At 38.5% G+C, this 11,656-nt stretch overlaps 1 protein-coding gene across 1 annotated transcript; it reads left to right on the top strand.

Annotated features, from left to right (window-relative positions):
• On the top strand, positions 5,642–8,007 carry LOC104770518 (dihydrolipoyllysine-residue acetyltransferase component of acetoin cleaving system-like). Its single transcript, XM_010494952.2, has 4 exons — positions 5,642–6,390; positions 7,204–7,299; positions 7,586–7,653; positions 7,828–8,007. The coding sequence occupies exons 1-4, from the start codon at positions 5,764–5,766 to the stop codon at positions 7,958–7,960; spliced, it is 924 nt and encodes a 307-aa protein (XP_010493254.1). The 5' UTR covers positions 5,642–5,763; the 3' UTR covers positions 7,961–8,007.

Raw genomic sequence — 11,656 nt, 5'->3', positions numbered from 1 at the left:
CAAGTTACGACGTCGGAATCGCAAGATCATACCAATCAGGTACCACGTGCACGCTCTATCTTGGAACCTTGCCGTAGTGATATTAGGCCTGGGATTAGAGAAAATCTTCTCTGAAATGTAGAGATGGCTGTGTTTGACGGTGAAGGGACCTATGGTTGGATTGCAACCGTGGAGAGATTTTTTAGAACTGGTGGTTACTCTGAGGCTGAGAAATTGGCGCTAGTAGCAGTGAGTTTACGCGGGGAAGCTCTGAGTTGGTATAATTGGGAGATGAACATAAGAGATTTTGCAAATTGGGACCAGTTTAAAAAAAGTTTGTTACTACGCTTTGGTAATTTGAAGTTGCGAGGTCTAAGCCAGAGCCTCTTTTGCATCAAGCAGACAGGTTCCATCGCAGACTATGTCCAACGTTTTGAGGATTTATCATCTCAAGTTACGGGGTTAGATGATCAGAAGTTAGAAGGAATTTTTTTAAATGGATTAACCTTGGAGATGCAAGAGTTGGTGCATATGCAAAAACCGAGAGACTTACCAGAGATGATCGCAAAAGCCAGGGCAATGGAAACGAGCATCATACGCAGAGTAGTACAGAAGGAGTTGATGTTATCTAATAAAGAAAATAAGGATCCACTGGGGGTTTCTCACACCAACAACTATCAACACAATAATACATGGAAGATGAAAGCTATAACAACAGACGCTAGTTATGCAAATGAAAAGCGAGTTGTTAGAGGGGATCAGCGGCCACGAAAGCATAACACCAAGGAGGAATTAGATGAGAAGAGGAAGAAAGGCATTTGTTTCAAGTGCGACGGGCCATGGTCTACAGAACATAAGTGTCCTAACAAAGAACTCAGAATTTTAACGGTGTTTAATGGGTATGAGGTAGAGTTATTGGAGGGGAATGATGAACAGCCAGAACTAACAGAACCAGTGGGAGAATGCATGTCGTTATCATTCAACTCGTTCAGGGGTTTACCCTCTACAAATACTACCAAAGTACGAGGATCAGTGGGAAAGTCAGGAGTGATAATCATGCTGGACAGTGGAGCCACACACAATTTTATTTCCCCAGAAGCGGTGAAGAAGTTGAAACTTAAGTGCAGAGAGGATCCAAATTTGTCAGTCCTATTAAAATCAGGCATTACAGTTCAGGGCATTGGAGTGTGCGAACAAGTTACTTTTTCAGCACAAAATCTGGAATTCACAACAGACTTTGTGGTGTTAGAACTTGGACCGATTGACATCATATTAGGAGTGTATTGGTTACGCACCTTGGGAGATTGTCGTGTGAACTGGGAAAAGAACGAAATGTCATTCTTACATAAGGGTCAGATGGTTATGTTGAAGGGTGAACCTGATCTCTACTTGTCTAAGAGGTCTCTCAAATCACTATCTAGTGGAGTTACTTTTAGTAAGAAAGGCGTACAGATGGAGCTGTGTAGTCAACAGTCGACTCAGTTGGTAGCACAACCTACAGATGTTCAAATTCAGTCAGTATTAGCCAAGTTTGACAAAGTGTTTGAGATCCCTACTGACTTACCACCAATACGTGGTAATGAGCATTCGATTAACTTGTTGGCGGAAACAAATGCAATCAGCGTAAGACCGTATCGATACCCTCACGCACAAAAAGAAATCATGGAGAAGATGGTTAAGGAGATGTTGGAGTCTGGGATAATAAGGCCAAGTCAAAGTCCTTTCTCGAGCCCAGTATTACTAGTGAAGAAGAAGGATAATAGTTGGAGATTTTGTGTAGACTATAGAGCATTGAACCGTGTAACTGTTCCTGACAAGTTCCCTATTCCAATGATAGATCAGTTGCTGGATGAGCTTAATGGTGCAGTGATATTCTCCAAATTGGATCTGCGAGCAGGGTACCACCAAATAAGGATGAAGGAGACCGACGTACCAAAAACAGCTTTCAGAACACATGACGGCCATTATGAGTTCTTGGTAATGCCGTTTGGTTTAACAAACGCCCCAGCCACTTTTCAAGCGTTAATGAACACCTTGTTTCGACCTTACCTACGGAAGTTTATACTGGTCTTCTTTGATGATATTTTGGTGTACAGTACCAGTTTGAAGGAGCATCTGGAACACTTGTTGGTTGTTATGAGAATTTTAGAAGCTAATCAACTGTTTGCCAACAGAAAGAAGTGCTTATTTGGTCAACCGCAAGTAGAATATCTGGGACACATCATTTCAAACAAAGGAGTGTCAACTGATCCAGCAAAGACACTAGCTATGACACAATGGCCTACACCTAAATCAGTGAAGGAGTTAAGAGGATTTTTGGGTCTTACTGGCTATTATAGAAGATTTATTAAGGGATATGGTGTTTTGGCAAGACCGCTAACTGATCTATTGAGAAAAGACAGTTTTGAGTGGACTTTAGACACACAAATGGCGTTTGATCAGTTGAAGAAAGCCATGTCTACTGCTCCGGTCTTGTCCCTCCCAGATTTCGAGGAAGTATTTGTAGTGGAAGCAGATGCATCAGGCTTCGGGTTAGGAGCTGTATTGATGCAGAAGAAGCAACCGATTGCTTACTTTAGCCATGGGTTGTCAGCCAAAGAACAGCTCAAGCCGGTTTACGAACGCGAGTTGATGACGATTGTACTGTCTATACAAAAGTGGAAACATTATCTTTTTGGTAGACACTTTATGGTCCATACAGATCAGAAGAGCCTTAAGTTCCTTTTAGATCAGCGAGAGGCAACAATGGACTATCATAAATGGTTGGTTAAACTGCTGAATTACGACTTTGAGATGATATACAAACCAGGCGTAGAGAACAAAGCTGCTGATGGGTTATCACGAATGGTTCAGGCGGAAGGAACTTTACAGTCCCATGTACTAATGGCATTCACGGTCCCTACTGTCTTACAAGTACATGACATTTATGAAGAAATAGAGAAGGATACGCAGCTACAGGCCTTAATTCAATCATGTTTACAAGGCCAATGTTCACAGAAGAAGTTGTCGGTTAGAGATGGGAGATTGTGGCGCAAGAACAGGCTTGTTATCCCTAAGTCATCAAAGTATATTCAGTTGATTATGGAGGAATATCATAATAGTGTGATGGGAGGTCACTCAGGAGTTCTGAAAACAGTCAAGCGTATACAACAGTCGTTTCATTGGGAGGGTATGCTGAAAGATGTACAACGTTTTGTAGCAGAATGCGATATATGTCAGAGACACAAGTACTCTACCCTCTCTCCAGCAGGGTTGCTACAACCGTTACCAGTACCACGACAAGTTTGGGAAGATATTACGATGGACTTTGTTGAAGGATTACCAACATCTCATGGGAAGAATGTCATATTGGTGATAGTGGACCGCCTTAGTAAATATGGCCATTTCATAGGTCTCAAGCATCCATTCACTGCATATGACGTTGCACGAATTTTCATAGCTGAGGTGGTCAAGTTACATGGATATCCAGCCTCAATAATTTCAGATCGAGGCAATACATTCCTGAGTGCATTTTGGAAAGAGTGTTTTAAGCTGGCTGGTACCAAATTGAAGTATAGCACTGCTTTCCACCCTCAAACTGACGGTCAGACTGAGGTACTCAACCGATGCCTTGAAACTTATCTTTGATGCTTTGCATCTGCACATCCGAAGACTTGGCAACAGTTCTTACCTTGGGCTGAACTATGGTATAACACTTCTTATCATACTTCTCTGAAGACGACCCCTTTTAGAGTGTTATACGGTCGTGATCCTCCAGCTATCATGCGTTTTGAAGAACACTCAACTAAAGTGTCGGAGTTAGAGACAATGATGAAAGAGAGAGATCATATGTTGGCACAGATTAAGGACCATTTGATTCACGCTCAACAACTTATGAAGAACAATGCAGATAAACATCGAAGGGATGTAGAACATGAAGTTGGTAGTTGGGTTTTCTTGAAGTTACGGCCATATAGGCAGCAGTCGGTGGCTAAACGAGCGTGTCAGAAGTTGGCAGCAAAATATTTTGGGCCGTTTGAAGTTATGGAGCGTATTGGTAAAGCAGCGTACCACTTGAAATTACCTGACGGATCTAAAATCCACCCGGTGTTTCATATTTCTCAGATTAAACGAGTGTTGGGAGAACAGAAGCAAGTTATTCCATTGCCTGATATGTTTAATGAAGATAGCGAGTTGATCATCGAACCGGAAAGCTTGTTAGAAACTCGGTACAATGATGATGGTGTGTTGGAAGTGTTGGTGCATTGGAAGGGTCTTCCGGATCATGAAAACACTTGGGAGAACGCGAAGGAAGTCCAGAGACAATTTCCAGATGTAGCGCTTGAGGACAAGCTTCGTTTCGAAGGGGGGCTATTGATAAGCCCCATTTCGTATATACAAGAAGGAAGAAGAGTGAGGAGACAACACGTGCGACTTGAAGAAGCACGTGCAGAAGAAAAAGATCAATTGTATATAGTTTTGATTCATTCTGTTTTAGATCTTTTATGTATTGTTTTGTTAGAAAGAGTGACGTATGTGTTGCTTTGAACTGAGTTGATGAATCGGTGATGTGCTGGTGACTCGTTCTGTTACAACGGTGTATCGGAAAGTGATAGTAATAAAGTTTGCGTACTTTCTTCTATCAAGAGCCTACCCTGCTACCCATAAGTGATAAGTCAATTCAAGGACCACGATCTGCGGGCCCTCCTTAATTGCTTATTAAATTCTAGTTGGCTCCATATAATTTTTTTTGGCATGTCTAACTAAAAAAAAGTAGCTCGTACAACTACAAACTTTACTTCTTTTCATTTAATAGAAAAACCCTTACCCATAAAACAACCACGTACGTAATAACGTATACATAACGTACGTAATAGTTAATGTGTGCTTTTTAACTTATTATCGTGTGGACATTTCGTGACGAATAGAGAAGGTTCTTTATTTGCAAGACAAATTCAACAATACTTGGCATCGACGTTAAGATAATTTAATCTGTTTAGGTCTTCAAACAGAGAAAATTACTTCCATCATAGAAGATTACTAATGGAGTTAAGGTCCAAGTTTATTAATTTACACCATAAATAAATAAATATTGTATCACCACAACTCAAATTGTGCCCTTAATTACAACATCACGGACGGGCAATATGAATTACAGCTTGACTTCCTAATTAATATTGTACATGTAGTTGGCTCCTGGTCCTAGTTAATTATACAATTAAGTTAAAATAAACAGTGCAGTTTCTTCGACCCAATGTTATGTAAGTTTCTTGCTTTTTTTTGTTGTTAATCACTTTCTAGAAACTATTTTTTATATAACCTATAAAGATGTTGACCTAAACTTCTATAATTTTGTTTGATTCGCATTACAAAGCAGAACATCATTAATTACAGGTAAATTATACAAAACTTAGAGAACAAATTAACTATTCAATGCAAATATTCAAAGTAAATTAACTAAATATTAAACAACAACCATAAATACAAGTTGTTTGAACTTCTTCCCCAACAAATAACTCCAAAATTNAAAAAAAAAAAAAAAAAAAAAAAAAAAAAAAAAAACAAGAACCAAACAAGGAAACAGTAATTAACAAATTGTAGGCATGCAGTCAATAAGTGCAATTTTTTTCTTTTTCTTTTGACATCTGTCTACATATGCAATAATTCATCCAACAATTCATAACTAATAACATCTCTTTCTCTCAATCTCTATCGATCACTTAATTAAATTACCTCTCGCTCTCTCTCAAAAAAAAGCTTAATATATTTTGTTATCTTGGTCCGAAAAAGGAAAAAAACCAAAACATGGCTCCCTCGTTTCTAAGCGTCGCAAAATTCGTTGAGGCACTACTCCGCCGGAGATTCTCCTCCGCTGGTCTCTCTCTACAAACCTTACCCATCGACTCCGAAACCACCATACAGTTCTGGGGACCACCACCGTCGCAAAATACACAAAAACCTTCGCTCCTCCTCCTCCACGGTTTTGGCCCTTCCGCTGTGTGGCAATGGAGCTATCAGGTGAAGCCGCTCTCTCGATCCTTTCGTCTCTACGTCCCCGACCTTGTCTTCTTTGGCGGCTCCTCTTCCACAGACGAGAACCGCACAGAGATGTTTCAGGCTTTGTGCATGGGGAAGCTCATGGAGAAGCTCGGAGTCGAGAGGTTCAGCGTCATTGGTACGAGCTACGGCGGATTCGTGGCGTATAACATGGCGAAAATGTTTCCGGAGAAAGTTGAGAAAGTGGTGCTTGCTAGCTCCGGCGTTAATATGCGGCGGAGTGATAACGAGGCGTTCGTCGCGAGGGCCAAGTGTAACGGCATGAAGGAGGTGTTGCTTCCTTCATCCGCGACAGAACTCAGGAGAATGTCTGGGATAGTTTCTTCTAAGAGACTCGATTACGTACCAGATTTTGTCTTGAACGACTTTTGCCAGGTACTTCTATTTATTTTGTCTTTATTTCAGGAAAAATGCAAAGATCACCTTAAAGTTTCCGCCAAATTTCAACTATATAATTTTTTTTAATAAAACAAAACTCAAGAAATTCGAAAAACCTATAAAATTATTTACAACTAATTACTCCATCTATTTTATAGAAGTCTCTATTTTCATCAGCCGAAAAAGGTGAAATCGTCGTTTCGCTGTTTATAATTTTAAGGCCAAAACTTAAGAATTTTTTTTTGTTATTCATGAACAACATGTATTATGCAAAAAAATATAGACAACGATACCAATTTTGAAACAAACTGTTATAGTGTATGCTATTTTTGCAATTTTCTTGCTCTAAGTTGAATGAGTTTACTTAAAGGTTGAATTCAGTTTTCTTGTATTAGATATGTATGGAAATATAGAACAATGTTTTTTTAAAGAAAAAAGAAAAAGAAAAAAACTAAACCCACACTTAATGCTTTTTTGTCCTACTAACAACCCACACTTACTGCAAATATTTATAAATTGTAAGAAAATAGTGGAATTTAAAGATATATGCATTCCACTAATTTATTATCTTTGGAAAGACTAGTGGATATAAAAAAGATGAAGAAATTTGTCGCTTTCATTTGATTATAGGCTTATATGAAAGCTTGTATAGAAGAATTGATCAGTAAGAAAGAAACGATGGCCTTGTAGTTCGCAAACTTTTTATTTAAATAACTTAAATATAATTATATCGGGGTTGAAAGAAAAGTTTAGCTTGCATGATTGTCGGCAACAAAAAAAATTGATACACATTAAATGGTAAATTGACAGAAAATGTATTCGGAGAAGAGAGAGGAAAAAGCAGAACTTTTGGAGGGGCTGAGTATTGGGAAGGATGACAAAACTAACGTTTCTCCGATTCAACAGGTTCGCTGATCGCTATCATCACTTTAATTTTCTTTTGGTTTTACGCGATCACTAACGATAACCTATAACTCTGTTCGTTGGTGACATTTATTAGTTATTTATATAAATAACGAGACTTAAATCAAAGTTTGCATTTGAATTACATTAAAGGTATGACAACAAGTAGCGGAAACGCCTAGATTTATTGAATATGGGAATATCAAAAACTAGATAAATTACAACATGATTAAATTAAATGATAACTATATGCCTACAAGTGATTAATGAATAAGCATGAATCATGCAGGATGTAATGCTGATATGGGGGGAGCAAGATCAAATTTTTCCTTTAAAAATGGCCCATGACCTCAAAGAGTAAGACCCTTGATTATATTATTTCTATCTGGACTTTGATCTAATAAAAGTTTAATTGTATATGTATATGCTAGATTAGAATACAAAGAGTACGATTAGAGAACTAATTTGGAACAAAGGTAGTACTGTCTAGTGAGTTATTCATATTCGTTTGGTTTTGAATATTTTTTCCAGGATGTTAGGGAAAAAGGCGACGCTTAAAGTGATACCAAAGACATCACATATACCACAAACGGAAAAGTCCAAAGAATTCAATGGTATTGTCATGTCTTTCTTAGTACCTCCCTCTCCCTCTCCTTCAATTTAAATGTATAACAACATCCATGTTCAAATAAATTTATGGTTTCGTCAATGTTTAGAAGTGTTTGTGTACAATTTTGAATTTAATACAACAACAAAAAAAACTGTAACATGATTATTAACGTTCGATGAATGCCAAATTACTCCATGAGACAGTCCAGAACATGAATTCACTAGAATTGGAACAGTAATACAACGTAAATTAAACGCATATCAAGTATTTCCCTTCTAAACAACAATTCTTTAATTAGTTAAAAATAACTTTGGTAGCTCTAAAATATAACCATTATATCACAAAAATATTGGTGACCCTGAAAACAAATTGGTGGCCATAAAATGCATAGAAAAAACTGGTTGCTCTAAGTTGTCATCTGGACTGGGCCTGATTACGGGAGCTTGTTTATTAAACAAGAACCAGTCCAATATTATACTTCAGCCATATATGGGTCTTCTTGACCGTCTATAAATCCTTCCTTTCGTCTGTTCACAACTTAACTTGAGATGTTTGGAAGACCCATATACTGTGGTGAGCAGAGGGCAACTCCTTTGGTAAATAGTAATTTTTAATAACCCAATAAGTCATAGGACGACCAAAGCTGAAAGCCCAAGAGGCCAAGACCGAGAGTAGATCCTGACGACCCTTGTTTTGTTTTTTTCTTTTTCTTAACAAAAACATTCCTCTAAAAATGTATTCCTTAACAGTATTTTTAGAATGATAGACAGAGGCATTTTCATTTCTTATTTAAGACTTATGCAAAAATAGAATGAAAATAGGCAAAGCCAAAGTTTACATATAGACATAGTGTTGACCAAGTTGATGTTGAAGATGATGAAGTTGGCACAGTCCACCGTTGATTGTGTAAAAAGGTAACAAGCAACCAAAAGAGATGTTAGGTATATAAATCATGTAAGAGGGGATTATGGATAACACAAATGGAATGAAGGGAATAGGAAACGCCACGTGATCGGAGGGAGGGACAAGAAGGTGGAGGCAACAAACAAACATTGAGTGGGGTAAGTGGATCAGACATGATAGATTGGATATTAATTGAAAAGCGAAAAGCGAAATGAGAGAGTGAGTGGGTCTATAAATGAGGACTAAAGGGTGGGGGTGGGGGACCCCATTGGGAATGATCCTCCTGATCCTGATGAGATCCTATGTTGATACGCGGTTTCGAATTTGAATGCTTTACGCAACCCACCCCCTAGCGACTCTTCTTTCTTTCTTTTTATTCACCAAAGTGTTATTTTTATTTTTTTCTTTTATTGTTTGTATATTACTTGAATATGTACATATATAAATAGATGGATATTATGTCCTTTAATTTTCTTCTTGCAACGAAGAAAAAAATTTGGCGGAAGATCATAAAGGTTTGACTAGAAGAATTAATAGAATTTGTATTACGATGAAGTTCATGCATTTGTTATATCATTGTTCCTTTTTTGGATGCGAACATGCAATGTTTATGGGTTATACCGAAGTACTAATTTGGTTGTATATAAACATGTGGTTGAATACTTGAATTTAATCAGATGTTTAGACTTATTTAAAGAACTTGTTTGTTATCTATCATATATGTAGTTTTAGGGTTTAGACTGCTTTAGAAGCATGTGTAGGTTGGACATAACCGATTTGATAAAACGGTGGACTAGTACTATAATTTGTTATTGATCGGATACAAATAAAGAATGTGATACATTAATACAATGCAGTGGTGTGTTTCAATAATATGATATTCGTTGATAGAAGAAATAGGGTATAAATATCGGCAAAAAAATCATGTAAATGACCTAATTTGTTCAAAATTGTCTTTGGCCACCTCTAAATGTATTCCCTCTCTATCTCTTCCCCTTCATACCACATAGATAGCACCGAATCACCGATAACTTGCCGGAGCAGCATAATGATCGTCCCACAAATCGATATATATATATATATTTTTTTTTTAAATTAATTATTAATTTATTTATAACTTTTAAATGGGCCTTCCCAAAAATAGGCTTGGCCTTGGATTACATGCTAAAGTCCAACAGATACAAAAGAAGAAAAACGACGTCTAAGCCTTTGCCGGAAAGAAGGATCGGATCCTGCTGAATGACCTGAGACGGATGCTTGAACAGTAACACCGGTGGTTGCAAGATCGACGGCTTTGCGGTGGATTCACCAGTTTGAGACCATTGATGGAAGCAACCAAGATCCATCAGGTTCTCTTCTCCAGCGAACCCACCTGATCTGCTACAAATCTTCCGGCCAGTTCCAACGTCCAATCTCAGGCTCCGCGAAGTCAAGTCCCGTTCCTAGCAACCTGCTTCATCAGATCTAACACCTCCCTTCTAGCTCCGGCGACAACCGCTTCCTTCAGGTAGCAACTCTTCAATCCGGTCTGGTGGAGACAAGAATCGTGGCGGTTTACAGACGGTGGTGGTCCAATCCATCCTCTATATCCCGGTATCCCACGAGAGCCCAGAAGATGCCAACCTCCATAGTTAACCACCGAGACACCGCAACTTAACCCTCCTGACTCCCAGCCGACTTCCGCCGCGAACCGCAGCTTTGAATGGGCGGTTGAACCCCGAGAAACTCCACCGCGAGCCACCGCGACTTGATTAGAAGCTTCCCGAACCGCCAAACAAGAAGCCACAGTCGCATCGGTTGGGAGACGTAGCCACACCTCTGTTGCCGGAGAAGAGATCTACCCACCTCTGCCTTCCTCAAGCAGATCCAAAACCTTCAATTAAGCGCCGCCCTCCTTACCTGACATCGACACCAAACCCAACCTGCAAAGCACCGCTTTTGCTGGAAAGAGAAGAAACTTCTCTGCTCATCTAAAGCCATCGAACCCATCGGTGAAGAAGACTGACACACGAGTACTCCAAACCAGATCCACTAGATCTAGTCACAGATTCATTGCCGTCCTCAAGCAACTTCACTGAACCTTCACCAGCAGTCACCACCAAAGGAGGCTTCGCTTCACGCGCCACCAACTCACCGAAAACCACCAACCCGAGTGGCCACAAAAATGGAGGACCACCTTACAGATGAGAAGGACGCTGTCGGGAGGAACAAAGAAGCTAAAAGGAAGAGGAAGGAGCCCTCTCCGGCGCCGGAAGGGCAGACCGAAGAGGCGACGAACTCAGATCTGAAATTTACTTTTTAGAGAGAAGGGAGAGAAAAAGTTTTTCCTGGCCACAAATCGATATTATGATCATTTATTTTATGGAGAAATTGCAATCCACCAAAAAAAAAAGTAATAAAGTAGAACCTCTATAAATTAATACTCTTTAAATTAATACTCGCTATAAATTAATAAAATTTTCCGGTTCCAAATTGGATCGGTGTAAAAAATGACACATTTCGATAAATTAATAAAAAAATAACTTTTTCGAAAATCCTAAGTAAAAATATGGTCTCATCAATATCATAAATTAATAATCAAGGTAATATTAATATATATATATATATATATATATCTAAGAAAATCTAGTGAAATATGACTATTTTTTTTTTCATATTCTTGAATTTGCATTATTATTGGAGCTCATCTCTAATCTTTTTCATTGTCGTCTTCTCAAATCGCATCCAAAAATTATGGAGAATCTTAAATACGATAATTACTTTCTTACATGTATTTGGTTCTTAAATTACCGCAATATCTTATTTGATTTCATCATTACCATGAATGATAGTAGCAATTTCTTCTAA

This window comes from Camelina sativa, chromosome 20 (assembly GCF_000633955.1).
Source record: "Camelina sativa cultivar DH55 chromosome 20, Cs, whole genome shotgun sequence".
NCBI classification, from domain to species: Eukaryota; Viridiplantae; Streptophyta; class Magnoliopsida; order Brassicales; family Brassicaceae; genus Camelina; species Camelina sativa.
The sequence above is the reverse complement of the archived record's forward strand: the minus strand, read 5'-3'. Positions and strand labels throughout refer to the sequence as shown.